The sequence below is a fragment of the Chanodichthys erythropterus genome, chromosome 12 (assembly GCF_024489055.1).
Source record: "Chanodichthys erythropterus isolate Z2021 chromosome 12, ASM2448905v1, whole genome shotgun sequence".
Taxonomy (NCBI): Eukaryota; Metazoa; Chordata; class Actinopteri; order Cypriniformes; family Xenocyprididae; genus Chanodichthys; species Chanodichthys erythropterus.
In genome coordinates, this window is record NC_090232.1 from 38,540,271 (window position 1) to 38,562,941 (window position 22,671).

Genomic DNA, 22,671 nt, shown 5'->3' on the forward strand with positions numbered 1-22,671 from the left:
ATACACAATCACAGAGTAAAAAAAGACACCACGACACCAGATACAGCTCTCAGGGCATGATGGAAAACTAACAAGGCTTCTCAGTTTTAGACTGATGTAATGACACTCTCTTTGACACATTGTGTTAACTGTGTCACCCATATAAGGACCCTAAACAAATCCAATGATTTGTTGATTTAATGACCAAAAATACTAAAACATTTCATTACACCTTGAATACACTTGAGTGCACAACTTAATCATTAAGCTTTCAAACTTTTTTTTAAAAAAAATATTATGATTGATTTTTAATTCATGCCTTTTCAAGACTGAAGTATTATTTATTTATGTCATTTTTAGACTTACGGTGTTTCCGTCTGCATGGGTTTCTTGTAACAACAAACTGGCTTCCTGCAGGTTACTTACACTAAACATTGGTTTTGATTTGGTGGATATTTATTACATTTCAAAACAGCCTCACTGCTTATTTTTTTATATTGCTAAATAAAAATAGATTATGCTATAGCAACCTGAATTCAAACTGAATGAGTGGAATAAACTTAAAATCTTTAAGTTGACTTTACTCTTATGATTGATTAAACCAACCCTAAAATTTAAGTGAATTTAACTCAATGCATATGAGTTTAGAGTACTTATACATGTTAGTTTTAAAACTTAAATGGTTTGAAGAAATGAGTTTACTCAAATGGTTTGAGTTACCGCAACTTATCGGGTTTTACAGTGTAGACAACTTGTAGCAACTTCTTTTTTTTTCCTCAAGAATTTCAGTCTTTTAATGACAAGATTTTTTTTCTTCATCTCCAAACAGCTAGACATTTTTTTACTCCTCACCAAAAACATCCAAATGAATTTTCAGACATTTAAAATATATTCTTTTAGCAAGATTTTTTTTTCTTTTATTACAATCTCTGAACATATATATTTTTTTACTTTAATATCAAAAGTTTGAAAATATAACAATGTTTTTGAAATGCATTTTAATGTTTTATAAGGAAAACACATCTATTTAGAATCTCTAATGTCCTTAATAAATATATTTTTTTAACCATTTTTCAAAGAATTTCAGTCTTTTAACAAGACTTTTATTCTCTTTATTACAATATCTGAGCCCCACAAAAAATATCAAAATAAATTTTCAGAAATTGAAAATGTTCATTTTTGAATTGTATTTTTTTTTAAATATAGTTTTATGACAAAGAGCATCTGTCTAGAAACTGCAAGGTGCTTAATGAATATAATTATGGTTCTGAATCCTAGAGGGATAGTGTTCAGTAGGGAACAGCCTAAAGACTGATGACCTTTTCGTGCTTGGTGCTCCTGCCTGACCTTCTAGTGTAACTGGACCTCAGAAGCCAAGCCTGTCCAATATTACCTGATCCACAGCTGTAGTGACATGACAAAACGCTGCTGCACACCTGCTCAGGTGTCACTTTGTGCTCAAGAGTAGGTGTGGCAGAGAGAGAGAGAGAGAGAGGAACAAGAATAAGATATGAAGTCAGTCAGAAGGACAGTTCTCTAGCTCTCTAGTTAGACACCTTCAAATTAGCTCCTTCATTTCTCAATTTCTCCAAAGCTAATTTCACAGGCGGTCACTTGGAATTGGAGTCACTTGGAATATTTCATTCTTCATTCATTCTAACAAGGATTAAACAGACCGAGGGCCACAACGTAACTTTTTCACTGTCGTCTCTCATTTGCCTCATTCATCCAAGATGAGAGGATGAGAGCAGAGTCATGGCTTCTTATACCACAGGAGAGACAGAGAGGCCGGTTTCAGAGGGAAGAAGCCGAGAGGAGAGGGTAAGGAAGCATGACGAGCAGTATTTCATGTCTGAGTGTTTGCTGGTGTCCTTGTGTTTCAGACACTTTTAAATTATAACAAGGTTGACAAGGTGGGTCTGTCACATCAGCTGCCTCATACTCTCTCTCTCGGGTGTCACTCTATCCATCATGCTCTTTTTTTGTCATTACACACATTTATTTTTTTTTTGGTCCAGCTTAAATAAATCTATAGTTATATATAGTTTTTTTTTCCTTGCATGGGTTTCTTGTTACAACAAAATGGCTTTCGTCATGTTACTAACACTAAACATTGGTTTTGAATTGGTGGACATTTAGTACTAATATTTCAAAACAAAACAGCCTCACTGCTTATTTTTATAATATGCTAAAAGATAATAGATTGTGCCAAACAACTTATAGATACATTTCTGTTTTCAAGAATTTCAGTCTTTTAACAAGATTTTTTTCCCCTTTAATTACAATCTCTGAACACCTCGACATTTTAAAGTCTCTTATGTTTAGCAAGGCTGTATTTATTTGTACAGTAAAATCAGTAATATTGTGAATTGTTTTCTATTTGCATATTTTTTTAAATATAATTTATTCCTGTGATGTAAAGCTGAAATTTCAGTCTTCAGTGTCACATGATCCTTCAGAAATCATTCTAATATGCTGATTTGCTGCTCAAGAAACATTTATTATTATTATTCAAAAAACAGCTGTGCTGCTTCATATTTTTGTGGAAACAATGAAACACTTCTATTCAAAAGTTTGGGATAAGTAATTAAAAAAAGAAAATGAAACAATGACTCATTAAATTGATTAAATGTGACAGTAAAGGCATATCTAAAGTTTTCTGTTTCCTGTTTCCATGCTGTTTATTGAAATTTCTATTCATCAAAGAATCCTGAAAAAATGTATCACGGTTTCTCAAAAATATTAAGCAGCAAAACTGTTTTCAACATTAATAATAATAAGAACCCTTGAGCACCAAATGATTTCTGAAGGATCATGTGACACTGAAGACTGGAGTAATGATGCTGAAAATTCAGCTTTGCCAACACAGAAATAAATTACATTTTAAAATATATTAAAATAGAAAGCAGTTATTTTAGTAATACTGTTTTTACCATTTGATAAATGCAACCTAAGAGACTTCTTTTTAAAAAAACATAATTATTCCAAACATATTGCATATACCTGATATCATTTAAAAGTGTTTCTTTTTTGTCAGTCTTCTCACCATCTGTCTCAGGATCTGGTCGAGGATGGCACTGAATCTGGAGCTCTTGAGCTGGTCTCTGTCACAGAAGAGGACCTTCCCATTGTCGAGACTCCCACTACTTTCAACGTGAGCTCCTTCAGCAGTCAAAACAGCCATTCGATTCACTTCTATGACCCGAGCTCGCAGGACCCCCATGTCCCTGTCGAGTTGCCTACTGTGGCGTCAGCTCCGCTGCCTGTGTATAAAGCCCATAACATTCAGATCCCACCCAGCCCAGGTGTGCCCATCATCAAGGTCCAGCCCTTCTTGGATGGTAAGCAAGCTTCTCGCTTTGTTGGTGTGCCACATTGTGTAAGTCAAATTTGAATGGCTTCAGTGTCACCTCAGCTACTTGAGGTGTTAAATGTGATCTAATCAGTCTTACTCGGCTGGCAGCACTGGCCTTTAGCAGATTGATTTTATCCACTCATCTCTCTTTCTCTTTCAGGAGAGCACCTGTCAAACTTGAAATCTTTGTGTTGGCCGTATGTGTCTCGCAGATTCCTGGCTCTGCTTATCATCTTGTGCTTGCTTATAGCTTTGATTCTGTCTCTAGGAATAGGTTTGGGAGGTGAGAGTATGCGTTTTTTATAATTAGGGGACAAAATTTTCCCCAACATAAGATTTTTTTAATGTTTTTGAAAGAAGTATCTTATGCATTTATTTGATCAAAAATACAATAAAAACAGTAATATTGTGAAATGTTATTTTTCTGTTTGCAAAAATAAAGCTGAATTTGCAGCATCCAGTCTTCAGTGTCACATGATCCTTCAGAAATCATTCTAATATGATGATTCTGTGCTCAAGATTTTTTTTTAAATCAGTGTTCACCTTTTATGATGAACAGTGTTGCTGCTTAATATTTATGTGGAAACCATCATAAATTACCTTCAAAACGTTGGGGTATTTTTTTTTTCTGTAAAGTAATAAACTACATTTATTCAGCAACAGTAAAAGCGACAGTAAACATTTATAATGTTACAAAAGATTTCTTATTCAAATAAATGCTGTTCTTTTGAACTTCTGTTCATCAAAAAATGCTGAAAAAAGTATGTTTCCACAAAAATATTAAGCAGCACAACTGTTTTCAACATTGATAATAATAAAAAATGTTTTGAATGTTTTAAAATGATTTCTGAAGGATCATGTGACACTGAAGACTAAAGTAATGATAAACTTCTTTTTAAAATATTTTCAAATAGAAAGAAGATATTTTAAATTGTATATAGTATATAGACAATAGAAGGCAAAGAAAATCCCCACCATGGCATGAATATATATATATATATATATATATATATATATATATATGTGTGTGTGTGTGTGTGTGTGTGTGTGTGTGTGTGTGTGTGTGTGTGTGTGTGTGTGTGTGTGTGTGTGTGAAGGTGAGTTAGTGTCTTCCTTACTAATGAAACTCATCTTGAGCAGTGGGAACTGTAAATGTTTAATGAGCTCCACCTATGGCAATAGGTCACTGCTAACAGATGGTTGTTTTAAGTTCTCTCAGAAAGGAGTGTGTGTGTTTGTGTCTGTCATCATCATGCATTTTGAAAGCAGTCTCTTTTTCTAAAGTGGGTCTGGAGAGCTGCTCAGGAAAGTTTCACTGCATGTCGTCGGTTCAGTGTATCAGCAGAAAAGCTGTGTGTGACGGAGTCGAGGACTGTAGAAATGGAGAAGATGAACTCAACTGTGGTGGGTTGAGCCTGTCTGAATCTTCCTGACTTTAAGCACGAAATTAAAATTCACCCTATATATTGTTTTGATACACATTAATGGTGTTATTGTAAATGATTCATGCCATTCCAAAGAAAAAAAAATCATCTTTCAACACCAGTTTTGTCATCAGCCCATCTATAAGCAGATCATTAAAACAGGACCTTAGAAGTTAACCACTGACAACTGACAGGATGTGAAGTGTGCATGTCTTAACTGAGCCATATCTGTCTCTGTCTCAGTGCGTGTGAGTGGCAGAAGCTCTGTGCTGCAGGTGTTCAGCAGGGGCTCATGGGGGACTGTGTGCTCTGAAGGCTGGGATTCTCACCTGGGCTCCTTAGCCTGCAGACAACTGGGATACAACAGGTACAAAAAGAATTACAATCAATCCCTATGAATGAATCCTAAATTGTGTCGGGGCTCTTGTATTTCTGCTGTAATGACAAAGCTGCTTGTTTTTAAACTTTATTTACAGAAACTTCTCAATAAAAAAAACCCAAATATTTAAATTCCTATATAATTAAAGTTCCAGTCATTTCAATTTTGTTTCAAGAGCTCAATGTTCTTCAGGGTTTCCACTCTTTTTGACCAAAGAATTTATGTGACTTAGTAACTGGATAAGGATAAGGATTTAAAAATAAATTGTTTTACTCAGAATTTCCATCCAATAAAATATTTCATAGCTTGGGTAACTAGAAACTATATACAGTATTTATTATATATTTACATAAATTATATTCATAAAAAAAAATATATATATATATAAATATATATATATATATTTTTATTTTTATTTTTTTTATTTATTTAATTCAGTAGCTGTCTTACACAGTTGTGAAAGATCGGGACAGTAATCTCAGTAACTTTTCACATCTTGGGTTTGCTATTATTATCTTCATTTCTGTTAACTAACAACCATCATTATCATCTCCCATGTCGGCTATTAATGGAAAATTCATTTTCCAGAGAAAAGCAGGGATTTCCCTTTTTAAAGAGAAATATGGTGATACCTTCTGTGTGTGTGTGTTTTCTTTCTTGTGTGGGTGTCTATGAATAATAATGTGCCTCTGTTCCTGGTGGCCTCATTACCTGCATAGTTAATCCAATTAAAATCAGTCTGCCATTAAATGAAAGAAAGAAAGAAAAAAAAACATCACTGCAAATGCTGTTTCACCTCAACTAGGTCAAGATGTTACATTTAACACCTACAGTCTCCTGTCTATATTTTAATTTTGGAGGTCTGTTCTTTTTGTTTGGCATCACTGTCTTATGCATCTTGGCTCTTGAATTTATTAGTTGTTTTGACCAAAAATAATGATTGGTTACAGTCCCTCAGGCCATGTCTCCATAATAAGACAACTAATCAGCATCAGCTAAAGTCAGCTGATTTCATCTTTTTAGAAGTAACAGCTTATGAATGAAAGTAAATAAGTATGAAATTGAGAGGAAAAGAGAGATAGCACTTGTGTTGGGTATTTCACTCTTAGAAAAAAAAAAAGATTCAGTGGGTTTATATCCACCTTAGTTTTCAGGTCCCAGATAGCAACTTTGTGCCGGCAAAGATTCGGCCTACATCTGCCACGAGTGCTATGATGATCTGGGCCACATGTGGTGTGGAATGATTGCTTGGCAAGGCCAGACTGATATATCTTCTACAAGATACATCAGTCTGGTCAGTCCGCCCTCCGTCGCGATTTGAGTCAACTCCAAACCGTACCGTGCTATCAGATTCGTTCATTTCAGTGACACAAACAGCGTCACTCTAGTGCGGCAAAAAAGTCCCTTCAATATCAACAAAGATTGCGCACGGGAGACCCAAGAGTTTGTTCTATTCAGCCGTGAATTCAGTTTTAAATACCAAAAACACATTAATTATTTACTCTTCGCTGTTGACTCTCTTGTCGCTTTGCTAACGTCATATCCGCTCTTCTCTGATTGGTTTACTCCGCTTCCTGTTTGCTCGGATTTGCTCCGCCCAAGAAATCGAATTGATTCAATGGCCGACCAGACTCATCCGCTGGTACAGTGGTGAGGCTGGATTTTCCAGGCAAGTGGAAAGCACTTGGGCGGATTGCTCATGTTTGCCAGATCTGAGCCAAATCTTTATATATTATTTATAGAATCATCTTAGCATTAGCATGCCTGTTAACAAGCAGAATCACTCAAGGAAAGAAGAGAACAGAAAAAAGAGACAAACAGAAACACAAGAGCTACAACTGACTTCAGCCACAGCCTTAGATGAAATTATCTGAAGATAAAAGAAGACATTAAATCTCTCAAGATCTCAACAAAGGAGGATTAAACAACTCCACAAACAGCATTACAGCTTCTCATTTTACTAACCAGATTGACTTTATTTCTGTCATTCATCTACAAAGTTCTTATTGAGAATTAACAGAAGTTTAACGCTCATGTTTGTTTTATTAACATAATTATTATAACAATTAGTTGGGCTCTTAAAGGGATAGTTCACCCAAAAATGAAAATTTGATGTTTATCTGCTTACTCCCAGGGCATCCAAGATGTAAGTGACTTTGTTTCTTCAGTAGAACACAAATGATGATTTTTAACTCCAACCGTTGATGTCTGTCAGTCAGATAATTGGAGTGAATGGTCACACAATCTATGAGAATCAATAAACATGCACAGACGAATCCAAATTAACCCTGCGGCTTGTGACGACACATTGATGACACGAAACGATTGGTTTGTGCGAGAAACCGAACAGTATTTATATAATTTTTGACCTCTAAAACACCACTATGTCCAACTGCATTCAGCATTTGCTTAGTGAGGTCTGATCGCGCTCTGACAACGGCAGTGATGTCTCGCGCTCACTGAAGTATATGCGCGAGACATCACTGCCGTTGTCAGAGCGCGATCAGACCTCACTAAGCAAATGCTGAATGCAGTTGGACATAGTGGTGTTTTAGAGGTCAAAAATTATATAAATACTGTTCGGTTTCTCGCACAAACTGATCGTTTCGTGTCTTAGGACATTAATGTGCCGTCACGAGCCGCAGGGTTTAATTTGGATTCGTCTGTGCATGTTTATTGACTCTTATAAATTGTGTGACCATTCACTCCCATTATTTGGCTGACAGACATCAACGGTTGGAGTTAAAAATCATCATTTGTGTTCTAGTGAAGAAACAAAGTCACCTACATCTTGGATGCCCTGGGGGTAAGCAGATAAACATCAAATTTTCATTTTTGGGTGAACTATCCCTTTAACTCTTATATGTTTGTTTCCTCTGGCTGCTGTGACAGTGTGTTTGTCAAGCACATTTGCAGCAGCAAAGAAAGCTGAAATGAGATCAGATGATGATTTTGTCTGAATCACTGATGTCATTTGTATGTAGTCATTTTGTTGTGTTATTAATACATCTAAATTACAAACAGTTTTACTGAAACATGAGATCACACTGTTTTGCAGAAATCAGTTAGAAGTTTGAAGATAAAAACCATTAGCAGAAAACAGTATACTAAAATGACAAAAACAGATATGAGCAATCAGCAAATTAATCTCAAAAATGGTGACAACAAAATATTTAGACAATCAGATGGATATCACAAAAAGCTACTAAAAGACAGAACAAAAAACAGCAAATAGTTAGCTTTGTTCAGTTAAAAGATTTTACTGACGGTCGGTTGTTGTTTCGTTACGAAATTTCAGTGATAGTCGGTTTTTTGATCCTTTGCGAGATTTAAATTACAGTCGGCTTTGTTCCTTTACAAGATTTCAATGACAGTCGGTTTTCATTGTCAGTCAGTCTAATTTTAATTTGTTCAGTTACAAGATCTCAATACATGTTTTGTTCTTTTACAAGATTTCAATGACGGACGGTTTTATTCCATTCTAAGATTTGTGGGCCTAAATGTGTTTGGTGTTTCAGGCCAAATAATAATTCTGTGAAAACAACCAACACCACCTGATCATCTTTTGTCTTTGCTTGTCTGGCTGTTATAACTCATTTACAGCAGCCAAACAAAATCTAACACTGAAAAAGCCAAGGGTCAAGAGTCCAACTAAAGCCAATCATCACTCAATTAATCACTTTATTATCTCAATTACTTTAACACTGCTTCAGCATTCATTTAACACTCTAATTTTAACACTTTAACACTCTTGAGTACGGTCTCACATATACTCCCCAGGAGAGTTAATTTAATACTAGAGTTTTTGCTGTGCATGAACTGATTTCACTAAAGGTGCCCTAGAATGCTTTTTCACAAGATGTAATATAAGTCTAAGGTGTCCACTGAATGTGTCTGTGAAGTTTCAGCTTAAAATAACCCATAGATTTTTTTTTATTCATTTTTTTTAACTGCCTATTTTGGGGCATCAAATATGTGCCGATTCAGGCTGCTTCCCCTTTAAATGCTCACGCTCTGCGCCCCCAAGCTCGCGACTCTATAATACATTGCATAAACAAAGTTCACACAGTTAATATAACCCTCAAAATGGATCTTTACAAAGTGTTCGTCATGCAGCATATGCAGATATGTAAGTATAGTATTTATTTGGATGTTTACATTTGATTCTGAATGAGTTTGATACTGCTCCGTGGCTAAAGCTAACAATACACACTGTTGGAGAGATTTATAAAGAATGAAGTTGTGTTTATGAATTATACAGACTGCAAGTGTGACTCTGATCTCTGTGAATACAGTAAGAAACGATGGTAACTTTAACCACATGTAACAGTACATTAGCAACATGCTAACGAAACATTTAGAAAGACAATTCACAAATATCAGTAAAAATATCATGTTATCATGAATCATGTCAGTTATTATTGCTCCATCTGCCATTTTTCGCTATTGTCCTTGCTTGCTTACCTAGTCTGATGATTCAGCTGTGCACATCCAGACGTTAATACTGGCTTGTCTAATACCTTGAACATGGGCTGGCATATGCAAATATTGGGGGCGTACATATTAATGATCCTGACTGTTACGTAACAGTCGGTGTTATGTTGAGATTTGCCTGTTCTTCAGAGGTCTTTTAAACAAATGAGATTTATATAAGAAGGAGGAAACAATGGAGTTTGAGACTCACTGTATGTCATTTCCATGTACTGAACTCTTGTTATTCAACTATGCCAAGGTAAATTCAATTTTCAATTCTATGGCACCTCTAATACCTACACTACCTCATGGCTGAAAAACTGTACTAATTAACAAATCCAGGTCATTGAAACAAAATACCGAGGAGGACTTTTACTTTCTGAACCTGGACTTTACTGGTTAGGACTGGGTGGGTTTTATATTAGTGCCATGAACTGGATTGGAGTGAAGTTTAAGGGGGTGAGTGTACTGAAGATCAAACTGTAGAGATAGCAGATTGACGTTAGTGGACTTGTAACTGAGACCAGCTAGTGAGAACTGTGCAGGTAAACTTGCACTAGAGACCGTGGTCTTTGGTGTTCTTGTTAGTGGTCCCGCCCCCATGCCAGTGACCCGGGTTTAAGACATACATTTAAAACATGGTGTGTATTGAAATCTTTCTACAGTTAGAAATATGTTGTAACAATATAAAATGAATAAATTTTTGTTCTTTTTAATCTTTTATTCATCAATGAATCCTGAAAAAAATATCACAGGTTCCAAAAAATATAATGCAGCACAACTGTTTCCAACAGTAATAATAAAACAGCTTTGCATCAAAGAAATAAATAATATTTTAAAGTATATTAAAATAGAAAACCATTATTTTAAATTGTAATAATATTTCGCAATATTAGTTTTTCTGTATTTTTGATCTAATAAATGCAGGCTTGATGAGTATATGAGACTATTTTCAAAAACATTAAAAAAATAGTTATGAAAAAAAAAAATGCTTCCATGTAAGTTGTAAGAACAAAATAAAGTACTATCATTTGTGATGTGAAACTAACTAACTACCTGCATGGTATGTGATGTAGGGATTATTTTTGACCCAGGGTTACACCCCCTATTTCCTGGGGTTTATTTTAACCCTTTATTCTATACAGTTTATGGCGACTGTACTGGGGCATTTGACAGTATGTGATGTGCTGTATAGACTATTTTACACCAGGGTTACACCCTTTATACAGTACAGCTTATTGCAACTGTACTGGGGCATTAGGACCCACTGGCCTCTTTAACACCTCTTCCTGAAGCTACCCAGTCTACCAGTAGGTTTTCCTTTCAGATATAGACTGGGTTCAACCCTACTTAGCTTCAGTGGGTGGTGCAAGTGATCAAACACACCTGATCCAGCTAATCAAGGTATTCAGGATTTCTAGAAACTTCCAAGCATGTGTGAGTTGGAGCTGGTTGGAGCTAAACTCCAGGAACTGAGTTTGAGAGCATCGGCTTATATGTTCAATAAATTTATAAATATGCAGTACCAAATCTTATCACATAAATAAATCTTTCAAGATCTCAGCAGAGGAGGATTAAACAACTCCACAAACAGCATTACCAGCTTCACTTTTGACTAAACAGATTAACTTAATTTCACCATTATATAATCTCATTTCTGTTTGGGACAAAAGCAACAAACAAGATTATTTTAATTAACCCATTGATTAAACGAAAACTCACTTAAAAAAAAAACAAGTAAAAATCACCACATTATTTTATTTATCTACTTAAGCATCTGGATTTAAGAATTTTCAGATACTTAGAATGAAAACAAAGCGCTTTCGCAGTATAATACATTTACATTACAAACCACGTTACTGCAATATGCGATCTTGCTATTTTAAAAAAAGTAATAAATATAAAAAACTAAGATGACACACAAAGACATCAAGAAGCATCTCAACAATGGTAACAATCAAAAATGTCATGCCACAATGCATGCTGGGAACAATAGTACAAAACTCCCAGCATGGATCACAGCACGAATAAATTATGCAGCTGAATTGTCCTATTATTTCTAACTATTTGCTTTTATTTTTTGCTGTGGTTTTGTTCTGTCTTTTAGTAGCTTTTTGTGATGTCCAGATTTGATCTGATTGTCTGAATATTTTGTTGTCACCATTTTTGAGATTCATATGCTGATTGCTCATATTTGTGTTTGTCATTGTAGTGTTTACTGTTTTTATTTGCAGTTTTCTAATAGATTTCTCTATTATAGTCTGATCTCATAGTGCAGTAAAACAGGAATTGTAATTGAAATATATTAATGGCACAACACAATTATGATATTCAAATGACACCGCTGATTCAGATTGCTTCACGATGATTATAAAACCATCAATAGCCAAAAAACATCATTGGATCTCATATTATATAGAATCTTTTCTTCAAGTGTAGTTTTGTGTCTTTCAGCATTTAATAACTAAAAACTGAAAGAGAAGGTACTCATTGAACCAGTTTTAATATATGAAAGCACTATTCAAACCTTTTTGCAACTGTGTCATTTTTGTGTGTTCAAGTATTATCCAATCGATTCCAAATAACTTGTTAATAACAAGAGCAATTGCTCTTTTGTTCTCCTCTCTCTATGATTGTAGCTATGTGAACTCTACTGCCATTCCCATCTCCTCCATTGAAGCAGTATTTCAGAATAATCTAGTGGCTCTTAATATCAGCCAAACAGCCCTTCAAGACACCTTCAAGATCCACAACTCTTCATACATTAGGTAAACCTTCTTTTATACACCTGCATGCAAAAGCAACCGAGTGTGCCCAGCCAAAATAAAGCATTAGTTTAACTATGTGGTTTCTAGGGCTCCAGACTACGGCCAAATGTCAAAATAGAGATTTGTGGGAATAATTTACGATTGAACAAACTTGTCTCTATATATGCGCCTTTACCAGATATCATATATTTAGAGTGCATGCAAGCGTTTCCTCCTGCATGCAACAAGGAGTGAGCACTGATGTCTGATACATGAACTTTTAGTGATTCAGTCAAAATGATTCGCAACAGTTTTGAACTGGCTTTTGTAAGGGTATGTTTACAGGACAATGATATACTAAAAACTGAAAAGTTTTTCCTTCTTCTGCATACAGATGAGAATGCTGTCAAATTGATCCCCATTCACAAGAATCTGTGAAAATGAAAGTGAAATGTAAAAACGCTGTAATATGCTGCCAGGCCAGTAGTTGGCGATGTCACTTTGTAAAGAGAAACTACGCGCATACAGACTGAACACGTCACTGTTTTCATAAATTCACGTTTTTGTAGTTAACACAGAGGTGTCATTTTCAAAAGTTTGTTTTTAGTACTCCAAAACTGCGTTATTGTGTAAATGAACAGCCAAAACACATAAAAAGTTTTCAGTTTTTAGTTGAAAACGGTGTTGTCTAAACAGCCCCTTTTTCCTTAATGTCTAATTTGAAATGATATCATGATGTAGCCTTTATTTTAGCTTCATGAGACTAAGACAAGTGTATTTAAGATATATTCACTGCAGAATTTTAATAAATTAAAATAGTATTTTAAAGCAACATTCAAATATTTTTTAATTCCCAGCTAACAGAATTTTGTTATAAGAACATTCTCCAAATATTCAGAGGTGGTTCTGGGAACGTAAAAAATGTCCAGTTTTCTTGACATTAGAGGAATGTGTTTTAAATGTATGATGTTCCTCAAACGTTCTTTCAGCTTAATTTTAAAATTCAACATTCTATGAACGTTGATTTGTAACATTCAAAGAACATAAAAATGTCCAGTTTCCTTAATGTTAGTAGACTGTTATTTAAAGGTTATTATGATGATCCTGAAACATTCATTCAATCATTCAAACACCTGCTGTGAACAAACACTGAGAGAAAGAGAAATAAGAACACAAACTACAACTTTCTTCAGCCACAGCCTTAGATGAACTGAAGATAAAAGACATTAAATCTCTCAAGGTCTGATTAAACAACTCCACAAACAGAATTACCAGCTTTACTTGTTACTAACAAGACTGAATTTATTTCTGCCACATGTTCATATTGAGAATTAACAGAGGGTTTAGTTTTTTGGGGTTTTTTTTGTATTGTTTGAAGTGACCATAATGGAGATCCACATTTGGTTTAGTTGAGCTCTTGTTGAACTATTGTAAAGTTGCTTCTTTATCAGCAATTGCATGTTTTTTCTGCACTGTTAAAGTTTTAATAACAGAAAGATGACTGCATTAAAATGTTTTTTCCCCTGTAATTGTTAATTTATGAAATTTAAATGCTGTATCAAACTCAACCAATGTGAAATATGTCATTTACAACACTGTCATTGTTAACTTTTTGTTTAAAACATTGTTTTGTGTCATTTATACACTCACAGACATCAACATTCAGCATATGAAACACAACAATGGTGACATGCTTCATGCCAACATACAGAACACATTCATGGTTCCCAGCATGCATTGAATAAATTATGCAGCTGAATTTTTTTTTATTGTCACCATTGTTGAGGTTTGTATAATGAGTGCTGATGTCTAAGTGTGTCATTTTTAACTTCTAAGTAGTTTTGGACAATCCAATATAAATCAGTTCAGTGTTAAGAATGATTTCCATCACATTTTTGAGTCTATTATTTCCTTTTCACATAACACTTCAATACCAAAAGTAAAGAAAAAAAATTACCCCATTTTAATGCAGCTGTTGTTAAAACATAAATGTTGATCTTCTTTAACAGTGCAGAAATGCCTTCTGAAAACATGCAATTGCTGATGAAGAAGCAACTCTATAGTCAGGGGTCTAGAGCTCAACTAAAGCAACCACCAACCAACCTACCTCTGTTAATTCTCAATGAGAGCTTCTGTAGGCGTGTGACAGAACTAAAGTCAGTCTGGTTAGTAATAAGTGAAGCTGGTAATGTTGTTTGTGGAGTTGTTTAATCAGATCTTCAGAGATTTAATGTATTTATCTTCAGTTCATCTGTGGCTGAAGAAAGTTGTAGTTTGTGCTCTCATTTCTCTTTCTTTCAGTGTTTGTTCACAGCAGGTGTTTGAATGATTGAAAGAATGTTTCAGGAACATCATACTAACCTTTAAATAACATTCGACTAACATTAAGGAAACTGGATGTTTTCATGTTCTTGGAATGTTACAAATCAACGTTCCTATAATGTTGAATTTTAGATCAAAATTAAGTTGAAAGAACGTTTGAGGAACATTATACCTTATAAAAATGTTCCTGGAACGTCAAGAAAACTGGACAATTTTTACATTCCCAGAAAACCAACACTGAATATTTAGAGAACGTTCTTATAACAAAATTCTTTTAGCTGGGCAGTCAAGGTGCTCTACGGTCTAGGTAGGGCCGGGGTTTTCAGACGTGTCCTGGAGAACTCCCAGCATTGCAGGTCTTGCTGTCTCTACTAATGAGCTGATGAGTTGAATTAGGTGCGTTAGATGAGGTCAGGGGCTTGTAATAGTCCATTAAAGAATACTTTAGGATGACAATGGCACTCTTTCAAAGCCTTTTCTTTAAAGGGATACTCCACCGTTTTTTCATATTAAACTATGTTATTCCCTTAACTAAGACGAGTTGATACATACCTCTCTCGTTTTTTCCTCTCCTCCTCCCTCTCATTTCCGTCAATAGAACCAACGTGACTTTTACAGGAGAGGGAGTGGGGGCCGGTGAGAGGACTTTTCACGAGTGAAGATATTACTGCGCCAAGTCAAAGTGCTCCCGAGCACTTGCTATGGTATTCCGCCATACAATCTAGTTATCCATTTTACACGCTTAGAAAAGCGCAACGTTTTGTTTTGTGTCACCGTCCTAGGTCGAGTTACACTACTCGAGTAACTGTATTTAAATAGGGAAAACGTGGAGGTGTTTGGTAGCTTCTCTGCTTGGCCCCTATTGAATGAACTGGGCTAAGCTAAGTGCTAACAAAGTTTCGCCGCGAGACAGAGCGATTTAGTGCACACACTGACACGAGAGAGGTATGTATCAACTCGTCTTAGTTAAGGGAATAACATAGTTTAATATGAAAAAACGGTGCAGTATCCCTGTTGTGGAAATTTTAAATTTTCATATGCTTTTTACCTGTATTCTTGTGAAATATGATGCTTATGGAACATGATATGATGTTGGCTTAAGTGGTAATGTTTAACATAGTGTTAACATAGATGTTGGAAATAGAAAGAGCAAGATATGGTATGGGGAAATGCAAGATGTATGTTTAAAACATGTCTGTGCTGACTATGTGTGGAAAGTTACAGCCACTAAGGGATGATCCAAATATGGTAAAAGGACAGAGGCTTCGGCCTTGGAGGTTAGAGATATAAAAGTGACGGGAAGCTTTCGTTCTTGGTCTTACACTCTGCAGCTACTTGTGTTTCTGTATGACCTGTCTGACCTTTCTTGCAAGAAATAAAACCTTTAAAGACAATTGGACGTGTTTGTCTCTTATGCAGTAGAGTCGGAGTTGATTTTTGCCACAACAATCCCTTTAAGGCTTTTTAATTTGAAAGAGTGCATTCTAAAGTTTTCTTAGATTGTAATGCATTACTTTTAAAAGTAACTTTCTCCAACACTGGTTGAATGATGCAAACTTTCTCTTTTTTAAATGAGACTTTTTCCCTTTCAAACAAGCAAAACTATTCTTAGAAAACAGAGACTATGATTTTCAACTTAAAAAGTAATCAATGGCTGATCATTTTAAGCCCTACTTTTGCAGCCCTGTGTTCGCTATGATAATAATACAGTTGCTCTTTAAATTACAAGTGAGCATTTCAGTCACTCCTTTTTATCTCAATCAAATAGACTTAAGCCTGAGGAAGAAGTATTCAGGCCAAAGGATGTCAAATAAGATTAGTCCAGTGACAGATGCATTACATGGCAGATTGCTCAATACTGACTCCAGACAATCTGAAGTGTCTCTGTAGATACTGATGTTCAGGAGTGTCTTTGGTATCTGATAAAGCAGTCAGGTCTCTGTGAGATAAGTTACCTGGTCGGCCTTATTCTTGGCAGCTTAGATGAGGTTTTGTGCAGAAAAAGAAAGGAGACATCTCGACTCCATGCTGCAATAAAATAAGAGAGTTGTGACAGTTTGACATGACAAGTCGATTTGCTTTTTAGAATAAAAAAGATAAATGGAGGCATATAAATGAAACTTGAACACAGTTAAACTGTATGTGTAGTTCAGACCAGAGGTCTCGTACAACTTACCGAAGTTCATATAATGTCAGTAGAAACATAATTGTGTTATAGATTTAGTATTACACTTAAAACTGGTTGCTCGCCTGTGCGTAATCAAACACATTAAGGACCCTCTCCACCAACTGGACAGAGAATACACAATTGAAATGATTTCCGTCACTGCTAACAAAAATTCAGCCAATGATAGAAAAGTTTCCGTTAACGCGACATCTGGTTTAGACAGAAAGAAATAAAGACGAAATATTGATGCCACTAAAAGTGTATTTTCTATTATTCCAGAAAGACTCACTGCAGTTCTGGTGTAGTGACTGCTGTCAAATGTATAGGTGAGTGGCTGATATTAATCATAAAAAGATAAGAAATCAGTGTAATTGTTGTACAGTTTAAGTAAATCATACTTGTTTGAGACCCTCATAAAAGTTAAGATTGTCTTTATCTTGGCAATATTGTGTATATGACCATTCTGTATATGACCACTCACAACCACTTACCCAGCTAACAAAATTTTGTTATAAGAACGTTCTCCAAATATTCAGTGGTGGTTCTGGGAATGTAAAAAATGTCCAGTTTTCTTGAAATTAGAGGAATGTGTTTTAAAATGTTTTATAAAATGTGATTTAAAACATTATAGGAATGTTGATTTGTAACATTCAAAGAATATAAAAATGTCCAGTTTCCTTAATGTTAGTCGAATGTTATTTAAAGGTTAGTATGATGTTCCTGAAGCATTCTTTCAATCATTCAAACACCTGCTGTGAACAAACACTGAAAGAAAGAGAAATAAGAACACAAACTACAACTTTCTTCAGCCACAGCCTTAGATGAACTGAAGATAAAAGACATTAAATCTCTGATTAGGAAAACATTAGGACATTAAGGAAACTGGGCATTTTTATGTTCTTGGAATGTTACAAATCAACGTTCCTAGAATGTTGAATTTTAGATCAAAATGAAATTGACCTTTAAAACACGTTCCACTCACGCCGCCACAACATCCTAACATTGTGTCAGTGACTTTTACAAGTGCAAACATTTTCTTCTTCAGAAAATCTACAGATCTTGTTTGTGTGTTATTGTGTGTAGAGTGCGGTTCCAGGCCAGCTGTCCGCAGTCGTATTGTGGGAGGAAATGTGTCGAGGCCCGGGCAGGTCCCATGGCAGGTCAGCCTACATTACCAGAACCAGCATGTCTGTGGAGGATCAGTCATCAGTGAGCGCTGGATACTCACTGCTGCTCACTGTGTGTTTGGGTGAGTAGAACACATCATGTCGTCCTTGATGCAAAAACAGCTCCAAGCTGGTTCATAGTGGTTCTGTGCTGGTCTAGACTGGTTTATGATGGTCTAGTGCTGGTTCAGATTGGTTTATACTGGTTATGTGCTGGTCCAGACTGGTTTATGATGGTCTAGTGCTGGTTCAGATTGGTTTATACTGGTTCTGTGCTGGTTCAGACTGGTTTATGATGGTCTAGTGCTGGTTCAGATTGGTTTATACTGGTTCTGTGCTGGTTCAGACTGGTTTATGATGGTCTAGTGCTGGTTCAGATTGGTTTATACTGGTTCTGTGCTGGTTCAGATTGGTTTATGATGGTCTAGTGCTGGTTCAGATTGGTTTATACTGGTTCTGTGCTGGTTCAGATTGGTTTATACTGGTTATGTGCTGGTCCAGACTGGTTTATGATGGTCTAGTGCTGGTTCAGATTGGTTTATACTGGTTATGTGCTGGTCCAGACTGGTTTATGATGGTCTAGTGCTGGTTCAGACTGGTTTATGATGGTCTAGTGCTGGTTCAGATTGGTTTATACTGGTTCTGTGCTGGTTCAGACTGGTTTATGATGGTCTAGTGCTGGTTCAGATTGGTTTATACTGGTTCTGTGCTGGTTCAGATTGGTTTATGATGGTCTAGTGCTGGTTCAGATTGGTTTATACTGGTTCTGTGCTGGTTCAGATTGGTTTATACTGGTTATGTGCTGGTCCAGACTGGTTTATGATGGTCTAGTGCTGGTTTAGATTGGTTTATACTGGTTATGTGCTGGTCCAGACTGGTTTATGATGGTCTAGTGCTGGTTCAGACTGGTTTATGGTGGTCTAGTGCTGGTTCAGATTGGTTTATACTGGTTATGTGCTGGTCCAGACTGGTTTATGATGGTCTAGTGCTGGTTCAGATTGGTTTATGATGGTCTAGTGCTGGTTCAGATTGGTTTATGATGGTCTAGTGCTGGTCCAGACTGGTTTATGATGGTCTAGTGCTGGTTCACATTGGTTTATACTGGTTATGTGCTGGTCCAGACTGGTTTATGATGGTCTAGTGCTGGTTCAGATTGGTGTATGATGGTCTAGTGCTGGTTCAGACTGGTTTATGATGGTCTAGTGCTGGCAAACTGGTTTATGATGGTCTAGTGCTGGTTCAGATTGGTTTATACTGGTTCTGTGCTGGTCCAGACTGGTTTATGATGGTCTAGTGCTGGTTCAGATTGGTTTATACTGGTTCTGTGCTGGTCCAGACTGGTTTATGATGGTCTAGTGCTGGTTCAGATTGGTTTATACTGGTTCTGTTCTGGTCTAGACTGGTTTATGATGGTCTAGTGCTGGTTCAGATTGGTTTATACTGGTTATGTGCTGGTCTAGACTGGTTTATGATGGTCTAGTGCTGGTTCAGACTGGTTTATGATGGTCTAGTACTGGTTATGTGCTGGTCCAGACTGGTTTATGATGGTCTAGTGCTGGTCCAGACTGGTTTATGATGGTCTAATGCTGGCAAACTGGTTTATGGTCTAGTGCTGGTTCAGATTGGTTTATACTGGTTCTGTGCTGGTCCAGACTGGTTTATGATGGTCTAGTGCTGGTTCAGATTGGTTTATACTGGTTCTGTGCTGGTCTAGACTGGTTTATGATGGTCTAGTGCTGGTTCAGATTGGTTTATACTGGTTATGTGCTGGTCCAGACTGGTTTATGATGGTCTAGTGCTGGTTCAGATTGATTTATACTGGTTCTGTGCTGGTCCAGACTGGTTTATGATGGTCTAGTGCTGGTTCAGATTGGTTTATACTGGTTCTGTGCTGGTCCAGACCATTTTATACTATTTGGATGATGGTCCAGACTGGCTTATACTGGTTCTGTGCTGGTCCAGACTGGTTTATAGTGGTTTTGTAGTTGTGGCTGGTTCAGACTGCCTTGTGGTTGTCTGATGCTGGTCCAGACTGGTTTATACCAGCTCTGAACTGATCCAAATTGGTTTATGATGGATCTGTTCTGGTTCAGACTGGTTTGTGATGATCTGGTGCTGGTCCAAACTCATGTATCTCATTTATACTGGTTCTATGTTGGTCCACAGTGGTTTATGATGGTCTGGACTGTTTTATGCTAGTCGGATACTGGTCCAGACTGGTTTATACATGTTTTGTGCTGGTCCAGAGTGAATTATGATGGTCTAGTGCTGATCCAGACTGAATTATGATGGTCTGGTGCTGATCCAGACTGAATTATGATGGTCTGGTGCTGGTCCAGATTAGTTTATACTAGTTCTGTGCTGGTCCAGACTGAATTATGATGGTCTAGTGCTGGTTTATACTGATTATGTGCCATTCCTAACTGGTTTATGATGACCTGGTATGGTATCAGTACATATTGGTTTATACTGGTTCTCTACTGATCCTGTGTAGTTCCAGACTAGTTTGTAATCGTCTGGTGTTGGTCCAGGCTGTTTTATGCTGGTCTGGTGCTGGTCCTGACTGGTTTGTACTAGTTCTGTGCTGATCCAGACTGATCTGTCCTGGTTCAGATTGGTTTATGCCGATTTATACTGGCTCTGGGATCATCCAGATTAGTTTATGATGGTCCAGTACCTTATATTTGTGATTCTTTTTGTTCAAAGTTTTGCTCAGCCAGTGTCATGGACAGTGCATGCTGGGATGATAGACCTGCCATTGAGTGGATCTAAGGCTCTCTCTGTGGAGAAAATCATCTGCCATGCCAACTTCAGGCCAGAAGGACTCAGCTATGACATAGCTCTAATAAAGCTTAAACTACCGCTGTCCTTTAACGGTAAGAATTTACTTTGTCACTGGCTGAAATATTTGTAAAATAGATATTTAGATGGGTTTAAAAGCATGATTTTAACAAAAAGTATCTCCTTTTTCTTGCCCCAGACCAATTAGCCCCCATCTGTTTACCTAATTATGGCGAGAGCTTTGAGGATGGACAGATGTGTTTGATCTCAGGGTGGGGAGCCACAGTGTATGATGGTGAGTGTGGATCCAACAACCGTTAGTACACTTTTAAATACATGTAATGAAGAAAAAAACAGCTCCTAAATTACTGGTATTTCTTATGCAAATGCTTGTGGTAAACAAGTTTCACAGCTTTTGAAGATGCTAGACATGTTGAGGACTATATCGTTTTGTATTTTTGGAGTTGACTCTTTGGATTGCACATGTGTGTCTTGTGCAGGAGAGACCAGTGTGTCCCTACAAGTCACTCAGGTCCCATTACTGTCCAGAAGAGAATGCCAGAGACCGGATCTGACCTCATGGAACATCTGTGCAGGATACTTGGAGGGTGTTGCTGGAGCATGTCAGGTATTGCATCTGTGTGTCTAAACTACAATAAACTACATTATTGAAACAAGTACACTTGAATGTATTTGCATTTTAGTTTAATCCCTAGTCTTCTGTCTGTAGGGTGATAACGGAGGGCCGCTGGCCTGTCAGGGGTCCGGGTGGACATTGGTGGGGACAGCCAGCTGGGCAGAAAACTGTGGACAAAAAAACAAAACAGGCGTTTACACCAGCATAACTGAAGCTCTCACATGGATTCAGCAACAAATGGAGGTAAAGAACAGTTTTTCTTTAACCTGTTAACGTTCCACTGTATCGGCTACGGTACACATAACTTTCAAAAGAGACCAAAACCATGCATATACTCCATAAGGTTCAAGAACAGCATGCGATTTACTTTGGGTATGCCTTTTTTAGGCGTTTTAGGCAAATTTTACAGAAATGCTAAAGAACAAACAAACTGAAAAAAAAAACACACCTACACTTCCTTATTTACAAAATGGGGAAAAAATGAGTAAATAACTGTAAATTACACAGTCATAGTTACCTAGGCCTCTGAGTAAGTAACAGAGCCTGGGGGAGTGACATTCAGTTACAAGAAGACATTGAACTTTATTCTCATTGGATAATTAGCACTTGAATTTATATTCCATTAACTTTTTTCTCAGCTGTCTTGGTTGATCATTGGTAAGTGTGTTTGTGCTGATGAATAACTGACAGATTTTCAGCTCCTCAGGGTGTTTTTGACATTTGAAGTGGTTTATGGAACACTGGAGTCATCTCGTGGTGATTGTGTTGTACTGCTCTGCACCTTCTCAAACTTTCTGCAGTTCATCTAGCCACAGGCCCAATACAGACTCCATTCACGCCATTTGTTTTGAATATATATTTTTTTATCCCTAGCCGTATATTGGGTTTTAATTTCATGCTCATTTGATATTAAAGTTTTATAGTATTATATGTACTGATACACTGGTATTTAAGAAATGCAAATAAGAGTTTTAATTTAATTTATTTATTTTTTAATAGAAAGAAGAGGATCAGCATCGTTGAGCATCTCATGGTGGACGAGCTTCTGCTGACTCACATATTTCCATACCCAACATCTGACATGACCTTATCCAACATGGCTTATGAAGGAGAATTCCCCTTCATAAGCCATGTTAGTTTGATTATCCTTACCAGAACAAAATATTTTTTTTTAGTAATTTAAAGTTTATTTGTAACATGCTATTTATTGTACGTTTTCTGTTTGTTTATTTGGGTCCAAA

At 36.5% G+C, this 22,671-nt stretch overlaps 1 protein-coding gene across 1 annotated transcript; it reads left to right on the forward strand.

Annotated features, from left to right (window-relative positions):
* The first annotated feature begins 1,734 nt into the window (after positions 1-1,734).
* tmprss3b (transmembrane serine protease 3b) lies at positions 1,735-22,453 on the forward strand. The gene is made up of 13 exons (XM_067404119.1): positions 1,735-1,800; positions 3,038-3,320; positions 3,495-3,617; positions 4,619-4,738; positions 5,002-5,125; positions 12,250-12,378; positions 17,126-17,172; positions 17,930-18,095; positions 20,719-20,888; positions 20,993-21,088; positions 21,294-21,421; positions 21,524-21,673; positions 22,430-22,453. The coding sequence occupies exons 1-13, from the start codon at positions 1,735-1,737 to the stop codon at positions 22,451-22,453; spliced, it is 1,626 nt and encodes a 541-aa protein (XP_067260220.1).
* The last annotated feature ends 218 nt before the right edge of the window (positions 22,454-22,671 follow it).

Bases quoted from the DNA above. Each gene is read 5' to 3' on its own strand.
- tmprss3b (XM_067404119.1), top strand. From the start codon at position 1,735: ATGGCTTCTTATACCACAGGAGAGACAGAGAGGCCGGTTTCAGAGGGA. The intron at 1,801-3,037 runs GTAAGGAAGCAT...CATCTGTCTCAG, and splicing joins GAAGAAGCCGAGAGGAGAGG to GATCTGGTCGAGGATGGCAC. The intron at 21,422-21,523 runs GTATTGCATCTG...TTCTGTCTGTAG, and splicing joins GTGTTGCTGGAGCATGTCAG to GGTGATAACGGAGGGCCGCT.